The following is a 19,651-nucleotide window of genomic DNA, read 5'->3' as shown; positions in this document are numbered from 1 at the left end:
TGCTTTTTGTATAGCGTGTATATTTTTTTACTGTCAAATGTGTAACAAATGTATTAAACGTCTAAATATTCAGTTATTTTACAAAGTGACTGAAAAACATTTCCATCTGTATTATTATGACAACGAATTCCAAACATTTTGATGTTTAATGTCATCACCAAGACACTGAAAATGTTACGTTGAAAAGTACATTTCAAAGTTGTTTGGCTTTTAATCCTACATAATAATCTGTTGTGATGTTTGTAGGCCCTTTTGATCGTCTTGATCAATCTGGACAGATTTTTTAGTCAAAATAACTGAAATATTTACACATTTTATAAATTACCAGAGAGAATCACATTTTACAAATTGACGGTAATATATACACGCTTAGAAAGGAAAAGACCTGTGACAACAACGTCTATCGCGCATTGAAGAATTTCCCAACCAAGACGTAGAGAAACAAGAACGAATCGGTTCAAATGAAGGAAAACAAAATGCAAATATCATAATTACAACCTACCAAATTTATGTGTATAAGTTTTAGGCAGCTTCCCTGTTCGAGGAATGTATCCGTGAATATCCACACAAAGGAACAATATCCCACTCGTCTGCAGCTGTACAAAGAAACTTATTCGATGTCACGTCGATCAAATATTTTAAAAGATGTATATCGTTTCGGGATATTATAACCCGTGTTCGTTTCTCAACTGATCGCTTGGATTGTTTCAGGTGTTTTACATAGGTGTCAAGTCTCAATGGTCGGCTGAGAAAGCCCACGTGACAACTGTTTTCATAACGTCCACGGTTCCTAAAAATTCCATTGAGTGATACATAACAATGATCAATCAATCAACGTATTATCAGTTAACCCTTTGAACAAAGTATGATGTTTTTACATCGACACTTCGCGCCATGATATGAGTGTATTCCCTTTGTTTAAGTAAACCTAGACATGTAAACACTCACTCTTGACATATCCACAGTAATTAATCAATCAACGTATTTTCTGTTAATCCTTTGATGACTAGGAACGATCCGTTAATTTACAAAAAAAAGTAAATCAACTGATCATTCATCTCTTGCTGGGCTGCCACGTGCATATTGCATAACACACATTTCACCTCACTTCAAACCTGGATTTAGATTGAATAATTACCCCAGACACAATAAATGCCAAATGGGAACCTTTGTCAGGTAATCAAAGTGGTGCTACCACTAATTGTACCTGTAATAAATTCATTAACTGAGCATCAAGTGACTGACGACAAATACACAAGTGTAGGGTTATACGAGAAAATGTGGATGACAACAAGGGAGTATAGTAATCGTATTATCGACGCAAGCCGAAATCCGAAAATGCTTTCACTGCATGGATACTTTTTTTAGTATTAAACTATAACCATCGGGGGGTATATCCAAATGACGACATCCGATGAGCTCCCTTGTTCTTTTTGTCTGTTTGTTTAGGCTGAAGAAATTAATTAACATGCGCCCTTGTCGAAATCTTTATAGATCACAGTTAACCAATCAGTGTTCAAAAATGAGTAAAACAAATATTGCCTCCAGCCTCCAAGTTTATTTAGCTGTCCTTGCAGACGGTAGCCCAGTCTCTGGTCACGCTCAGTTGCGTTGCGTATCATCCGGGTACTCACGGGGGAAAAACAATAACAAAGGCAACAACTAGTCCGTTAGATCAGTGCCCCTTGATCTCACCAAACAACAGTTGCTCTCGTTGTACAACTTCCTGGATGAGACATACCTCCTCCGCCTCTGACCACCCCTTACCCCGCCTTCTCGACTCGGTCACGCCCTCCTTTGGGGTTGTTTTCTTACCATTATGAATAAGAACAGAGTACCATTTGTTCGATCACTTTACTTTAGAAAATCAGCGTGAAAGGACAATAACTAAACAAGTATCGAACAGGTTGAAATTATATCTGGTTCCGGTTCAGATTGCGCATGTGCACAGGTACAATGGACCGTCTATTACACGGGGGCGCCGTATAGCACAATGTTCTCTAAAGCCGAGCGTGAGTTGTTCTCAGCTGAGTACAGACTCAAGATGTTTTATAACCTCTGCATGAGTACAAATCTAAACTGAGTACGAACTTGAACATGAGCATGTATTTGAGCACGAAACTGAGTTGAGCACGAATTTTTTTTTATAACCTCGGGGCCTGATCAAATAGGCGTCTCATAGCCGGCATTTTGTAAATACAATCCAATATGGCCGAACGTACATTTCGGCGTTCGTGTATGCGTATTTTCCAAAACATACTAAACGATTCTAAGCTTATTACCGACGTTTCAGAATTATCATTAGTTATTTGATACCCGTGATCACTAATATGCTATTTTTCTACTTTAATTATTCGAGTAAATATCCGATATTTAGATTGCTAAACACACAGTAAATAACGCCGTGAATTGCCGATTTGGCGAGATTTACGATGTACCTAATTTTCAGAAGTCACTTTCAGTAATTTTGCTTTGCCTAAAATGACAGTAAATGATAAACAGAAGATGGAATTCAAAACTGTGAAGTGTATTAGTTTGCGTTATGTATTTTGGATTTTATTCGACTTTGAAGTGAGGGTTGAAGAGAAGGGACATATGTGTCGCTGTGGCATCCTCTAAAAACCGATAACGTTGACATAACAACAGATGATGTAACTGATAATAATAACAAACAAACTCGCAGACGAGGCAAGTTTGTTTATTTTTATTATTAATTACACGGTCCTGTTGTTCGAGAGAGACGTAGGTGAACATTCGACTGAAGTACGAGCAACTTATGAATGACTTACACTCAGGAAAGTAGTCCGTCATCATCTGACCTCAGGTCATTACCATGGAGTAGCCAATCATGGGCCTGGAATTCGATCTCACACATATGTTTCAGACCACACTCCGGCGCAGTGGTGACATAACACCACTGACATAACTCAGCATAACACCAGTGCCACAGGCTAATTTGCATATCACGTGACCAGACTTTTCTCTTGTTTGTAAACAAACGCGCTTTTTCAGAAATCAGTATAGAACGGACGAATGCAAGTATTTGGGAGCGCTTGACATATTGTTTTGCATAATTATATAGATATGCTACTACAACTGCGACAGTGAATTTCATGACAATATATATTTATACATCGAAGTGACCGTATCGCTAGCTCTCCATTGGGTTTCGAAGACCGCACATGGAGCAGTACAACCAATGTAAACAAAGGATAACTACGCAAAAACAAGTAGGTTTTCACATATTAGGATACTTTCTTAAAGAACCGTAACCATTCTTTGACATTTGTTTATGAAAATGTGTAGACTTGTCAAATATGAAACGGATGAAAAGGTTATTCAATATCTTGAATGGACTGTAAAAGATGTGACGAATCGTCACATGGCGCTGGCCTGTGACAGAGGTACAATGTTGGCTGGCTGCCGGCCGCCGACCGCATGGAACTCTGGGTAGGAGAGTGGTTTGAGACCAGTTATCTCAAATGGGTTTCTCATCCACAGGTGTGTAAGAAACAAGTGTTCTTAAAAAGGCCCCATTACCTACCTACAAGATACAATGCCTTTGAAGGCGTTTGCTCTGTGTCTTACAGCCCTTGTTGTAATGGAGGCAAGTGCCCCTTGTCCAAAATTGCCAAACTGTACGATTAAAGACATGATAACACATTTTCCGGTATCCTCCCATTTGTTAGATAGTCAGTTGTTTGACAGCATACAAAACATTTCCAGATTGATGTATAGTCCCCACCTGTTCGCTAGATAATGGAACAGCAGGTAGAGAATAACGTAATATATTCTACTAACCAAACCATGCCGATACCATCAATGTTATTGGTTTAAGTGTTTGAGAGGTCGCCTTCTTTCTTAGCAAATTCGGCTGTCCTGTGCTTCTTTGGCGCTCATGTGCGTGGGTAGGGAACACGCACCTATTGAGAGCTTTAGTATTGATAAAGTTCTGTTTTCGTATTGATATGATTTGAGTTTTGATTTAAAGAAAGTGACAGAATTCCTTTGGCCCCTTTGTTTTTATACGTTCGTGTAGCTGAACTTCTTTCAGAAATTAGTTTAGTTAGTCTTTGCTATTGCATCTCTTGCCTTCAGGAGATCTATGCCAGATAGCTGATTCAACTGCAATTCTTTCGACTGAAGTACGAGCAACTTATGAATGACTTACACTCAGGAAAGTAGTCCGTCATCATCTGACCTCAGGTCATTACCATGGAGTAGCCAATCACGGGCCTGGAATTCGATCTCACACATATGTTTGAGACCACACTCCGGCGCAGCGGTGACATAACACCACTGACATAACTCAGCATAACACCAGTGCCACAGGCTAATTTGCATATCACGTGACCAGACTTTTCTCTTGTTTGTAAACAAACGCGCTTTTTCAGAAATCAGTATAGAACGGACGAATGCAAGTATTTGGGAGCGCTTGACATATTGTTTTGCATAAGTATATAGATATGCTACTACAACTGCGACAGTGAATTTCATGACAATATATATTTATACATCGAAGTGACCGTATCGCTAGCTCTCCATTGGGTTTCGAAGACCGCACATGGAGCAGTACAACCAATGTAAACAAAGGATAACTACGCAAAAACAAGTAGGTTTTCACATATTAGGATACTTTCTTAAAGAACCGTAACCATTCTTTGACATTTGTTTATGAAAATGTGTAGACTTGTCAAATATGAAACGGATGAAAAGGTTATTCAATATCTTGAATGGACTGTAAAAGATGTGACGAATCGTCACATGGCGCTGGCCTGTGACAGAGGTACAATGTTGGCTGGCTGCCGGCCGCCGACCGCCGACCGCATGGAACTCTGGGTAGGAGAGTGGTTTGAGACCAGTTATCTCAAATGGGTTTCTCATCCACAGGTGTGTAAGAAACAAGTGTTCTTAAAAAGGCCCCATTACCTACCTACAAGATACCATGCCTTAGAAGGCGTTTGCTCTGTGTCTTACAGCCCTTGTTGTAATGGAGGCAAGTGCCCCTTGTCCAAAATTGCCAAACTGTACGATTAAAGACATGATAACACATTTTCCGGTATCCTCCCATTTGTTAGATAGTCAGTTGTTTGACAGCATACAAAACATTTCCAGATTGATGTATAGTCCCCACCTGTTCGCTAGATAATGGAACAGCAGGTAGAGAATAACGTAATATATTCTACTAACCAAACCATGCCGATACCATCAATGTTATTGGTTTAAGTGTTTGAGAGGTCGCCTTCTTTCTTAGCAAATTCGGCTGTCCTGTGCTTCTTTGGCGCTCATGTGCGTGGGTAGGGTACACGCACCTATTGAGAGCTTTAGTATTGATAAAGTTCTGTTTTCGTATTGATATGATTTGAGTTTTGATTTAAAGAAAGTGACAGAATTCCTTTGGCCCCTTTGTTTTTATACGTTCGTGTAGCTGAACTTCTTTCAGAAATTAGTTTAGTTAGTCTTTGCTATTGCATCTCTTGCCTTCAGGAGATCTATGCCAGATAGCTGATTCAACTGCAATTCTTGTATTAACTGAGCTCGGGCTGGTACATGGTCTTGACATTCCAGAAACAAGTGACCAATGGATTCAACTTATTTTATGTATTTCATTGAAAGCTGGAAATAACAAGCTTCTCTTAGGGGAGTATATATCTGTTTGTCTGTTATAAAAAGGTAGTTTTCACCATGACGGTACCGCCCCGTGCCTGTGGACTGCCGTGTCCCGACAACCATTGCTGTGCAGAGCTGTGGCTGCCGACCCGGAAGCGGATGTTGGACTTCTGTCAGCGGATGAAGCACGAGGGTGAAGTATGCGTTCCGGGCGGCGACAGACACAGCTGTCCGTGTGGAAGTGGTCTTGCGTGCGTGGTTGACGACGGCATGCGAGAGGGGTTCTGCAGACAAGCTCGGTAGAATAAGAACCGCTGTATTTCCTGACCGACTGGGTCTAGAAAGATGAAAGTTACCAAAACAAGCCCTTTATCTATTGATTGTCACTTCACTCAACCTCCCGCTAACATCCGGGTTACAACTGGTCTTTAGCAACCCATGCTTGTCGTAAGAGGCGACTAAAGGGATCGGGTGGTCAGACTCGCTGACTCTGTTGATGCATGTCATCGATGCTCATGGTGTAAATGACTGGATTATCTGGTTCAGACTCGATTATTTACAGACCGCCGTCAAACATCTGAAATATAACATTACACAACAAACAAACACACACTTCACTCAACCCCTGTTCTGTTGATATGGTCTTTCACGCCATAGCATGCAAACACCTAACTGCAAAGGTGTTATTCTAGTCAGCATAACAGCCGTCCCTGCAGTAGCTATCCTCTGATAAGAAGATGAAGATACCACCGCGTGGCTGTCACGACCAGGCCTTGTATTTAATAATACAATTTTGGAAGTGACCTGAAATGTAAACCTGTGAAAGTTTTCCTACTTGTTATATACACGTAGGAAACGTTGACAATTTTGTATACAGATACCTCCTTTATACAGAAGGTTGTAGGTATAAGTTAAATGTGGGAACGAATATCTTGTTTTTCACCCCTGGCCAACTGACTATTATCAATATCATATGGCAAAGTAAATAAGTGCTTTGTTTACAGAAACCTCCGGCCACTCCCCCATCTCAATAACCGTCTGTTACTTCCAGAAGTAAATACACATATGACAAATATTCAAAGCATCATTTATTCAATCACAAAACATAACACATATCAACAAATACAGGAAGTACACTGTTTCAAGCTCCGTGCATGTGTCTCACTGTATGTAACACTATATCGAGCACCATGCATCCGTTTCTCTGTATGTAACGCTGTTTCGAGTCCCATACGTGTATCTCACTGTATGTAACAGTTTCGAGCCTTTAGCGTGTGTCTCACTGTATGTAACACTGTTTCGAGCCCAATGCATGTCTCACCGTATGTAACACTGTTTCGAGCCCAATGCATGTCTCACTGTATGTGACACTGTTTCGAGCCCCTTACAAATCTCACTGCACGTAACACTGTTTCGAGCTCCGTGCATGTGTCTCACTGTATGTAACACTATATCGAGCACCATGCATCCGTTTCTCTGTATGTAACACTGTTTCGAGCCCCTTGCGTGTGTCTCACTGCATGTAACACTGTTTCGAACCCACTGCAAGTCTCATTGTATGTAACACTGTTTCGAGCCCCATGCATGTCCCACTGTATGTAACACTGTTTCATGCCCCTTGCAAGAATTACTGTATATAACACTGTTTCGAGCCCCATGCATGTGTCTCAATGTATGTAACACTGTTTCGAACCCACTGCAAGTCTCACTGTATGTAACACTGTTTCGAGCCCCATGCATGTTCCACTGTATGTGACACTGTTTCGAGCCCCTTGCATGAATTACTGCATGTAACACTGTTTCGAGCCCCATGCACGTGTCTCACTGTATGTAAGACTGTTTCGAGCCCCATGCATGTGTCTCACTGCACGTAACACTGTTTCGAGCCCCATGAATGTGTCTCACTGCACGTAACACTGTTTCGAGCCCCATGCATGTGTCTCACTGTATGTGACACTGTTTTGAGCCCCATGCATGTGTCGCACTGTATGTAACACTGTTTCGAGCCCCATGCATGTCCCACTGCATGTAACACTGTTTCGTGCCCCTTGCAAGAATTACTGTATATAACACTGTTTCGAGCCCCATGCATGTGTCTCACTGTATGTAACACTGTTTCGAACCCACTGCAAGTCTCACTGTATGTAACACTGTTTCGAGCCCCATGCATGTCCCACTGTATGTGACACTGTTTCGAGCCCCTTGCATGAATTACTGCATGTAACACTGTTTCGAGCCCCATGCATGTGTCTCACTGTATGTAACACTGTTTCGAGCCCCACTGCAAGTCTCACTGTATGTAACACTGTTTCGAGCCCCATGCATGTCCCACTGTATGTGACACTGTTTCGAGCCCCTTGCATGAATTACTGCATGTAACACTGTTTCGAGCCCCATGCATGTGTCTCACTGTATGTAAGACTGTTTCGAGCCCCATGCATGTGTCTCACTGCACGTAACACTGTTTCGAGCCCCATGAATGTGTCTCACTGTATGTAACACTGTTTCGAGACCCATGAATGTGTCTCACTGCATGTAACACTGTTTCGAGCCCCATGCATGTGTCTCACTGCACGTAACACTGTTTCGAGCCCCATGCATGTGTCTCACTGTATGTAACACTGTTTTGAGCCCCATGCATGTGTCTCACTGTATGTAACACTGTTTCGAGCCCCTAGCAAGTCTCACTGTATGTAACACTGTTTCGAGCCCCATGCATATGGCTCCCCGCATTAGACGCTGTGTCGGGCTACAAGGACGTGTTACCCTGTTTTATGGGCACAGCTTCTTGGATGAGACACGGGGGAGACCTGCAGATAAATCCGGGACCAAATGATTGCATCTGTGATAAGTGCATCTCAGACAGGTGCACCTCTACCAGGCGCGAATTTTGAATTTTCTCTCTGTCTAGTCGGCGGATCACTCTTGGGTTTCTCTGTCGCCGGTTCCTATGATAAGTTTCTTCTTCTGCGCATGTGCAGCATATTATAATCTCCGGAAGTCTGAGAATAGCTCTCCTAAAGCTTTTGGCACAAGCATTGTATATGACAAAGTTGATGGCAAAGTTGAGGTAATACAGCAACTGGACTACTTGGTGACAAAGGTACTCGATCTCTGTCGTGGCGTAGCCTGGCTGGAACAAGGTCCTCAGTAATGACTGCACTCGTATCGCGTGACTGGGCAGGTTGAGAAACAAAAACGACATTGCTACTGTTACTAACATTTTTGTTGTTTTCTTTTGGACCTTCGAGGCATATTTGACGCGTCGACCATCGCAGGCTTGACCGCTGTCAATCGTACCATCAGCACTGGAGGAATTGCTGTCGCCCGCTGTTTTCGTGCTGTAGACTCGCATGATGAGGATCAGGATTCGAGTGTTCATAAATATCAGAATAGAGAAGGGCAGAACGAGCGTCATTGTCGTATCAGCTAGGGTTAAACCAATCAGGACGTTTCTATTTTCGGTATGTGGAACGCATAACTGTTTCCCGTCCACTGACAGAGATTTTGCCGACCAAAATGTGTACATGTAAAACGCACAGGCAAAACTGAAAAAAAAGCAGACGACAATTCGCGCCTTTCTCGGCTTTGATATTTTGTGCCCTATATCGCTGTGGAATATAGAGAGGTACATTTCAGTTGTGAAGCAGACAACATACCAAACAGATACGAAACTAAAGATATATGTGACCCAGACGACAATCTGGCAGATACCGCTGCCACGAAAGACGGCTACACCCACATTGTCTAGCCAACCAAAACCGACACAAATCAGAAACCCGGTGTCGGCAAAAGCCAGGGCCGCCAGGTATACTGAAGTAGACAGACGCTTCAACTGGGAGCAGATAAACACGACGAATGAGATGATGTTGCCGATGATGCCAGTGATGATGATAAACGGGATGATGTATTTGTTGCAGATGTTGACAAAGGTATGGAAGTTGCCAAAGTCACTTTTAGGCATGGAGTCCGCCGTGTTGGTAGCGTTGTACTCAGCGTCCATCTTGGACATATATGCTTAAGCCTCGGTCACTGTCAACGTACAGCTGGTGAGCTCTGGTCACAGTCCACGTGCAGCTGGTACACTCTGGTCACTGTCCACGTATAGCTGGTACAGTCTGGTCTCTGTCCACGTGCAGCTGGTGCACTCTGGTCTCTGTCCACGTGCAGCTGGTACACTCTGATCACTGACCACGTACAGCTGGTACACTCTGGTCACTGTCCACGTACAGCTGGTACGCTTTGATCACTGTCCACGTACAGACCGTGCGCTCTGGTCACAGTCCACGTGCAGCTGGTACGTTCTGGTCACTGTCCACGTACAGCTGGTACAATCTGGTCTCTGCCCACGTAGAGCTGGTACACTCTGGTCACTGTCCACGCACAGCTGGTACGCTCTGATCACTGTCCACGTACAGACCGCGCGCTCTGGTCACAGTCCACGTGCAGCTGGTACACTCTGGTCTCTCTCCACGTATAGCTGGTACACTTTGGTCTCTGTCCACGTGCAGGTGGTCGCTGTCCACGTACAGCTGATACGCTCTGATAACTGTCCACGTACAGACCGTGCGCTCTGGTCACTATCCACGGACAGCTGGTACGTTCTGGTCACTGTCCACGTACAGCTGGTACAATCTGGTCACTGTCCACACACAGCTGGTACGCTCTGATCAGTGTCCACAAACAGACAGTGCGCTCTGGTCACAGTCCACGTGGAGCTGGTACACTCTGGTCTCTGTCCACGTATAGCTGGTACACTCTGGTCTCTGTCCACGTATAGCTGGTACACTCTGGTCTCTGTCCACGTATAGCTGGTACACTCTGGTCTCTGTCCACGTATAGCTGGTACACTCTGGTCACAGTCCACGTGGAGCTGGTACACTCTGGTCTCTGTCCACGTATAGCTGGTACACTCTGGTCTCTGTCCACGTATAGCTGGTACACTCTGGTCTCTGTCCACGTATAGCTGGTACACTCTGGTCTCTGTCCACGTATAGCTGGTACACTCTGGTCACAGTCCACGTATAGCTGGTACACTCTGGTCTCTGTCCACGTATAGCTGGTACACTCTGGTCTCTGTCCACGTGCAGCTGGTACACTCTGGTCTCTGTCCACGTACAGCTGGTACACTCTGGTCTCTGTCCACGTATAGCTGGTACACTCTGGTCTCTGTCCACGTATAGCTGGTACACTCTGGTCTCTGTCCACGTGCAGCTGGTACTCTCTGGTCTCTGTCCACGTGCAGCTGGTACACTCTGGTCACTGTGCACGTGCAGCTGGTACACTCTGGTCTCTGTCCACGTGCAGCTGGAGCCGTCTGGTCACTGTCCACGCACTAGTTACTTGTTGCTTAACAATTCATATACATCTGTGTGTGGTTTATTAGCCAAGAGTATGGCGTAATCCTTTCTTATTTATTTCCTGAAACGTTTAGAAAAAAAGATATTCAAATGCACATTTCCAGTTAAGCTTTAGATGTCCAAGGAAACACCTGGGCTGACAATTGGAGGTAATTACAAATGAAAATGACGTAACTTTTTACATCACAATTTTGATCCCTTGACCTCAGGGTTTATTAACTTGCTGTAGTTCTACGGCCGTCACCGCCTTCAGTGGATGGAACGTATGCGTACACCCCTTTTCATCTCACTACATAAGGGATTACATTACTATGGTAGATCAGGTTGAACCTTACGTTTGACATAACGTTGATTTGTTCTAACTTGGTAAAACAATAGTTTCATATCCAAATCTTACAACATTAAAGAGAAACGAGCGCTACGTTACGGTAGTGGTGACCATGTCATACCATAACATACCTACATATGTTCACAAGTGTGTCCACTTACCCTATGAAGCTGCCCTGTCTGAGTGTGAGGCGTCTGGCTGACAGAACCTACTGCTAGATGATGTTAAACTTAGTTAATGTAGAGCAATTCCTGTGTTGCCATAGCTGCCTTCACACCCACCGGGGTGTGGTAAACATCGAAACTAGGTAGGTTTGACTAGCGTGTCAATAGACTCGCGCACCTGTGTGCGTCACAATTATTAACATGTTTTAGGAATCAACTTTGCCCTAATGACGTCATATGATGGTGATTATTTTCCTACAATTTGTTAAATGATCTAGCATCAGTATCCCAATCTTGCTCCCCGAAATTAAACATTGAAACTGTGAACCCATGGTTCTGCCTCTGTGGTGTATATTTACGTAACTGCGTGGCTCTCGAATTAAGTTAATGACCTTGTTCTCCTTTTGACGAACCTCGCAACACGTACTAACTTCCCTCCTTTCTAACATTATACAGTATTTATCTTCACTTACCGTTTAACTACCAAATTTATATAAAGCACAGTTATATCAATGTAAAACAATCAATTTAAGTTTCTAACATATTTATCACTACGATATTTATATGATTTAAATGTGGTGTGTGTGTGTGCGTGTGTGTGTGCGCGCGCGCGCGCGCGCGCGCGTGTGTGTGTGTGTGTGTGTGTGTGTGTTACGTCACGTTCCCTTCATGCTGTACACACCCACCTTTGTAAATGTGCGACGCTTAGGTTGGAGCCACTGATTGCGTGTTCCATTCCCAGATTCGCCACGAATCGTACCCTTAGTGGGTCAGGACCGTACCCGTATTCAATTTAATCAAAGTGTCAAATGACCTGCGTCTACCTCACACTGATCCACACTGAACACTGTACACTTACACTCTAATGTGTTTCCACAGAAAAAAAAGAACAAAAGGACTAGCAGGAATGGGTATGGATGTGTTTGTATTGAGAGTCTTATTCTCGGCTATCAGAGTTATGTCGCGTCCTCGGGGAGTGCCAATACCTGAAATATGCCTAGATAAGACACGGGCACGTGATCCCGGTGTGTATCGCTCTCACCGCCGCAGCTGACAGGTAGGGGACGTGGTTCACGCTTCTCAACACCTTGGTCTGTTGTAGTTTATGTGTGTTGAACTAGTCGTAAAGTATACCTTCCTCTGTATCAGCATTCTAGGAACTGTCATTTCGTCATGGAACTTAAAGAAAGTTCATTAAATAAATCTTCCTTGTAGGACGTTTTGTAGATATAAATGGTGTTTCTAAGACATGCGAGTTTCTTTCACCTAGGCATTGTGACATGAAGCTGCTTCTACTTGCTGTGTGTATGGCCACGGCCTTGGCTGATCCTCGTGGTAAGTTGGACTTACTACTTTCTCCTGAGGTCCAGATATAGCAGTCTTTGAAGCATGATGAATGTGGACAAATAACATCCTGTCAGCTGGTACCACTCTCCTGCAGCGTGTTCGTCTTATCTTTGACGAAGGTCATCATGCAGTTCTGAGAGAGGAAGCAATCGATTCATGCTCGTTATAATAAGTCTTGGATATTGAGAACGTATTGAATGGTTATGTTAGCGCAGTCTGACCGCGCACGTGCACATCGTGGCATAAGTCTCATGCAACGCGAGTTGTCGGCGCGACCAACAAATGAAAATACGTACCTGACAGACCCAGTAAACTAAACTCCATGATAGTAATACTAACCCAAAGAAACGATGTAAACTTGAAGCTGAACAAAAGGTGATGGAGCGAAAGGTAAAGGTATCAAAACGAACCCATGAAGAGGGTCCTGTAGAAACACCATGCAGAGAGTCCTGTGGCTGTAGAGAGACCTGTAGAAACACCATGCAGAGAGTACTATAGGCACAGCATGTAGCGAGTCCTGTAGCCACACTGTAGAGAGTCCTGTAGGGAACACTAGGCAGAGAGACCTGCAGGCACACCGTGTTGCGAGCCCTGCAGGCACACCATGTAGAGAGTCCTGTAAAATTACCATGTTGCGAGTCCTGTAGGCACATAATGTTGTGCGTCCTGTAGCCACACTGTAGAGAGTCCTGTAGGGAACACCATACAGAGTCCTAGACGGACACCATGTAGCGAGTGCTGTAGCCACACTCCGTAAAGAGTCACGTAGGCACACCCTGTAGCCATCCCTGTGGGAACATCCAATGGAGAGTCCTGTAGGGACACCTTGTAGAGAGTCCTGTAGAAACACCATGTACAGTGTGCTGTAGGCACACCCTAAAGCGAGTCCTGTTGGCACACTCTGAAGAGAGTCCAGGAGGCACACCCTGTACAGAGTCATGAAGGCACACCATGTAGACAGTCCTGAATGCACACTCTATGAGAGTCTTGTAGGCACACTCTGAAGAGAGTCCCGTAGAAGCACCATGTAGAGAGTCCTGTAGAAACACCTCGTAGAGAGTCCTGTAGGCACAATCTGTAGAGAGTTATGTAGGCACAATCTGTAGAGAGTCCTCTGGGCACACTCTGAAGAGAGTCCTGTTGGCACACCCTGAAGAGAGTCCTGTAGGCACACCACGTAGAGAGTCCTGTAGGCACACTCTGTAGAGAGCCCTTTAGGCACATTCTGAAAACAGTCCTGAATGAACACTCTGAAGAGAGTCCTGTAGAAACACCATGTAGAGAGTCCTGTAGGCACACCCTGTAGACAGTCCTGTAGGCACACCATTTAGAGAGTCTGTAGGCACACAATTTAGAGAATCCAGTAGGCACACTCTGTAGAGAGTTCTGTAGGCACAATCTGTAGAGTGATCAATGTGATCAATGCTTTTGGCAAAGTCAGCAAGTTCATTGATGATCTGAAGAATCTTGCCCCAGATGCACACAAGGCCTTGAACAGCAGCATCAGTGACATTAAGGGCAGCATGAACAGCATCATCAGTGAAATCACCAGCTCTCTCATGAGTGGTGGTGCTCAGAAAAGTAAATCAATTATTTTGTATCTTTTCTGAAACTGACCTGTTGACTGAATATTTCTTGTGAGATCACAATGATGGTAAGTGCCCAATTTAGGAGCACACATTGTCTAAAATTGATTTTTTCACAAAAAGAGTGCTATTCGGTTTAAGACGCTTGGCAAAACACATGACGAAGAACGTTTTTAATTCAGGTTTGTTTTCACACATTTATTGACCTAAGTTGATTTTCATTCTTGTAATGGTGAACTAAACAGAGACAGGCCTCTATAAATGTACATACTTTTCTACTGGTAAATGGCATTTAGGTTAAATTGAGAATACACCTGAAGATACTTTTATTGTACTCCTGTGTTTCATTCCAGAAGCAAGAAATGTATATGACTTGGAATCAAATCCTGAACCGTCATTGCTGATTAATATTTACACAGTACAAATCATTCATATTGTGGTAAACAATGCTGATATTTATCAATGGGTGGATATTATGCATGGAAATACAATGGAGCCTCATAAGGACGAGCCCCGTTAATCTAAAAAAAAACAACCCGCGATCTATATGTTTTCTGTTGGGCACCTTAATGTGTAGAACAAGGGACGGCACTACTTTCCAGTGATTCGTTAAAACGAAATTGTTCTAATCAGAACGATTTTACTGGTTGCAGAACCGCCTGAATGTACATGATGATAATGCATACATATCAAAATTAGGTTTGTTTTCGGCAAAACATATGTAGAAACAGGCAAATGAATAAATATTTAAAAGTCCATTTATCATCGACACAGGTCGTCGTGGTCTGATGGACTTCCTGTCTGGTGCCACCAATGGTACCGAGCTCGGAACAGCTTTCAAAGTGATCAATGCTTTTGGCAAAGTCAGCCAGTTCATAGATGATCTGAAGAATCTTGCCCCAGATGCACACAAGGCCTTGAACAGCAGCATCAGTGACATTAAGGGCAGCATGAACGGCATCATCAGTGAAATCACCAGCTTTCTCATGAGTGGTGGTGCTCAGAAAAGTAAATTATTTATATTGTATCTTTTCTGAAACTGACCTGTTGACTGAATATTTCTTGTGAGATCACAATGATGGTAAGTGCCCAATTTAGGAGCACACATTGTCTAAAATTGATTTTTCACGAAAAGAGTGCTATTCGGTTTGAAACGCTTGGCAAAACAAATGACGAAGAACGTTTTTAATTCAGGTTTGTTTTCACACATTAATTGACCTAAGTTGATTTTCATCCTTGTTATGGTGAACTAAACAGAGACAGGCCCCTATAAATGTACATACTTTTCTACTGGTAAACGGCATTTAGGTTATATTGAGAATACACCTGAAGATACTTTTATTGTACTCCTGTGTTTCATTCCAGAAGCAAGAAATGTATATGACTTGGAATCAAATCCTGAACCGTCATTGCTGATTAATATTTACACAGTACAAATCATTCATATTGTGGTAAACAATGCTGATATTTATTATTGGATGGATATTATGCATGGAAATACAATGGAACCTCATAAGGACGAGCCCCGTTAATCTAAAAAAACACCCCGCAATCTCTATGTTTTCTGTTGGGCACCTTAATCTATGTAGAACAAGGGACGGCACTACTTACCAGTGATTCGTTAAAACGGAATTGTTCTAATCAGAACGATTTTACTGGTTGCAGAACCGCCTGAATGTACATGATGATAATGCATACATATCAAAATTAGGTTTGTTTTCGGCAAAACATATGTAGAAACAGGCAAATGAATAAATATTTAAAAGTCCATTTATCATCGACACAGGTCGTCGTGGTCTGATGGACTTCCTGTCTGGTGCCACCAATGGTACCGAGCTCGGAACAGCTTTCAAAGTGATCAATGCTTTTGGCAAAGTCAGCAAGTTCATAGATGATCTGAAGAATCTTGCCCCAGATGCACACAAGGCCTTGAACAGCAGCATCAGTGACATTAAGGGCAGCATGAACAGCATCATCAGTGAAATCACCAGCTCTCTCATGAGTGGTGGTGCTCAGAAAAGTAAATTATTTATATTGTATCTTTTCTGAAACTGACCTGTTGACTGAATATTTCTTGTGAGATCACAATGATGGTAAGTGCCCAATTTAGGAGCACACATTGTCTAAAGTTGATTTTTCACGAAAAGAGTGCTATTCGGTTTGAAACGCTTGGCAAAACACATGACGAAGAACGTTTTTAATTCAGGTTTGTTTTCACACATTAATTGACCTAAGTTGATTTTCATCCTTGTTATGGTGAACTAAACAGAGACAGGCCTCTATAAATGTACATACTTTTCTACTGGTAAACGGCATTTAGGTTATATTTAGAATACACCTGAAGATACTTTTATTGTACTCCTGTGTTTCATTCCAGAAGCAAGAAATGTATATGACTTGGAATCAAATCCTGAACCCTCATTGCTGATTAATATTTACACAGTACAAATCATTCATATTGTGGTAAACAATGCTGATATTTATTATTGGATGGATATTATGCATGGAAATACAATGGAACCTCATAAGGACGAGCCCCGTTAATCTAAAAAAACACCCCGCAATCTCTATGTTTTCTGTTGGGCACCTTAATCTATGTAGAACAAGGGACGGCACTACTTACCAGTGATTCGTTAAAACGGAATTGTTCTAATCAGAACGATTTTACTGGTTGCAGAACCGCCTGAATGTACATGATGATAATGCATACATATCAAAATTAGGTTTGTTTTCGGCAAAACATATGTAGAAACAGGCAAATGAATAAATATTTAAAAGTCCATTTATCATCGACACAGGTCGTCGTGGTCTGATGGACTTCCTGTCTGGTGCCACCAATGGTACCGAGCTCGGAACAGCTTTCAAAGTGATCAATGCTTTTGGCAAAGTCAGCAAGTTCATAGATGATCTGAAGAATCTTGCCCCAGATGCACACAAGGCCTTGAACAGCAGCATCAGTGACATTAAGGGCAGCATGAACAGCATCATCAGTGAAATCACCAGCTCTCTCATGAGTGGTGGTGCTCAGAAAAGTAAATTATTTATATTGTATCTTTTCTGAAACTGACCTGTTGACTGAATATTTCTTGTGAGATCACAATGATGGTAAGTGCCCAATTTAGGAGCACACATTGTCTAAAGTTGATTTTTCACGAAAAGAGTGCTATTCGGTTTGAAACGCTTGGCAAAACACATGACGAAGAACGTTTTTAATTCAGGTTTGTTTTCACACATTAATTGACCTAAGTTGATTTTCATCCTTGTTATGGTGAACTAAACAGAGACAAGCCCCTATAAATGTACATACTTTTCTACTGGTAAACGGCATTTAGGTTATATTTAGAATACACCTGAAGATACTTTTATTGTACTCCTGTGTTTCATTCCAGAAGCAAGAAATGTACATGACTTGGAATCAAATCCTGAACCCTCATTGCTGATTAATATTTACACAGTACAAATCATTCATATTGTGGTAAACAATGCTGATATTTATTATTGGATGGATATTATGCATGGAAATACAATGGAGCCTCATAAGGACGAGCCCCGTTAATCTAAAAAAACACCCCGCAATCTCTATGTTTTCTGTTGGGCACCTTAATCTATGTAGAACAAGGGACGGCACTACTTACCAGTGATTCGTTAAAACGAAATTGTTCTAATCAGAACGATTTTACTGGATGCAGAACCGCCTGAATGTACATGATGATAATGCATACATATCAAAATTAGGTTTGTTTTCGGCAAAACATATGTAGAAACAGGCAAATGAATAAATATTTAAAAGTCCATTTATCATCGACACAGGTCGTCGTGGTCTGATGGACTTCCTGTCTGGTGCCACCAATGGTACCGAGCTCGGAACAGCTTTCAAAGTGATCAATGCTTTTGGCAAAGTCAGCAAGTTCATAGATGATCTGAAGAATCTTGCCCCAGATGCACACAAGGCCTTGAACAGCAGCATCAGTGACATTAAGGGCAGCATGAACAGCATCATCAGTGAAATCACCAGCTCTCTCATGAGTGGTGGTGCTCAGAAAAGTAAATTATTTATATTGTATCTTTTCTGAAACTGACCTGTTGACTGAATATTTCTTGTGAGATCACAATGATGGTAAGTGCCCAATTTAGGAGCACACATTGTCTAAAGTTGATTTTTCACGAAAAGAGTGCTATTCGGTTGGAAACGCTTGGCAAAACAAATGACGAAGAACGTTTTTAATTCAGGTTTGTTTTCACACATTAATTGACCTAAGTTGATTTTCATCCTTGTTATGGTGAACTAAACAGAGACAGGCCCCTATAAATGTACATACTTTTCTACTGGTAAACGGCATTTAGGTTATATTGAGAATACACCTGAAGATACTTTTATTGTACTCCTGTGTTTCATTCCAGAAGCAAGAAATGTATATGACTTGGAATCAAATCCTGAACCGTCATTGCTGATTAATATTTACACAGTACAAATCATTCATATTGTGGTAAACAATGCTGATATTTATTATTGGATGGATATTATGCATGGAAATACAATGGAACCTCATAAGGACGAGCCCCGTGAATCTAAAAAAACACCCCGCAATCTCTATGTTTTCTGTTGGGCACCTTAATCTATGTAGAACAAGGGACGGCACTACTTACCAGTGATTCGTTAAAACGAAATTGTTCTAATCAGAACGATTTTACTGGTTGCAGAACCGCCTGAATGTACATGATGATAATGCATACATATCAAAATTAGGTTTGTTTTCGGCAAAACATATGTAGAAACAGGCAAATGAATAAATATTTAAAAGTCCATTTATCATCGACACAGGTCGTCGTGGTCTGATGGACTTCCTGTCTGGTGCCACCAATGGTACCGAGCTCGGAACAGCTTTCAAAGTGATCAATGCTTTTGGCAAAGTCAGCAAGTTCATAGATGATCTGAAGAATCTTGCCCCAGATGCACACAAGGCCTTGAACAGCAGCATCAGTGACATTAAGGGCAGCATGAACAGCATCATCAGTGAAATCACCAGCTCTCTCATGAGTGGTGGTGCTCAGAAAAGTAAATTATTTATATTGTATCTTTTCTGAAACTGACCTGTTGACTGAATATTTCTTGTGAGATCACAATGATGGTAAGTGCCCAATTTAGGAGCACACATTGTCTAAAGTTGATTTTTCACGAAAAGAGTGCTATTCGGTTTGAAACGCTTGGCAAAACACATGACGAAGAACGTTTTTAATTCAGGTTTGTTTTCACAC

At 42.3% G+C, this 19,651-nt stretch overlaps 2 protein-coding genes across 2 annotated transcripts in view; one reads left to right on the top strand and one right to left on the bottom strand.

Moving 5' to 3' along the window:
• Positions 1-8,359: 8,359 nt before the first annotated feature.
• LOC139446440 (thyrotropin-releasing hormone receptor-like) lies at positions 8,360-9,613 on the bottom strand. Its single transcript, XM_071227763.1, has one exon. The coding sequence runs from the start codon at positions 9,611-9,613 to the stop codon at positions 8,360-8,362; it is 1,254 nt and encodes a 417-aa protein (XP_071083864.1).
• A 3,099-nt stretch (positions 9,614-12,712) lies between these two features.
• LOC139444721 (uncharacterized) overlaps positions 12,713-19,651 on the top strand; it is a 32,596-nt gene continuing 25,657 nt past the window's right edge. Inside the window, exons 1-6 of the mRNA XM_071225651.1 lie at positions 12,713-12,797; positions 15,170-15,403; positions 16,182-16,415; positions 17,194-17,427; positions 18,206-18,439; positions 19,218-19,451. Coding sequence (XP_071081752.1) covers positions 12,743-12,797; positions 15,170-15,403; positions 16,182-16,415; positions 17,194-17,427; positions 18,206-18,439; positions 19,218-19,451 — 1,225 coding nt within the window. The 5' untranslated portion in view covers positions 12,713-12,742. The remainder of the gene's footprint in view (positions 12,798-15,169; positions 15,404-16,181; positions 16,416-17,193; positions 17,428-18,205; positions 18,440-19,217; positions 19,452-19,651) is intronic.

Source organism: Haliotis cracherodii, unplaced genomic scaffold (genome assembly GCF_022045235.1).
Source record: "Haliotis cracherodii isolate W230 unplaced genomic scaffold, xgHalCrac1.p SCAF_6, whole genome shotgun sequence".
NCBI classification, from domain to species: domain Eukaryota; kingdom Metazoa; phylum Mollusca; class Gastropoda; order Lepetellida; family Haliotidae; genus Haliotis; species Haliotis cracherodii.
Note: the sequence above shows the minus strand (reverse complement) of the source record. Positions and strands in the feature narration are given on the sequence as shown.

Bases quoted from the DNA above. Each gene is read 5' to 3' on its own strand.
- LOC139446440 (XM_071227763.1), bottom strand. From the start codon at position 9,613: ATGGACGCTGAGTACAACGCTACCAACACGGCGGACTCCATGCCTAAA.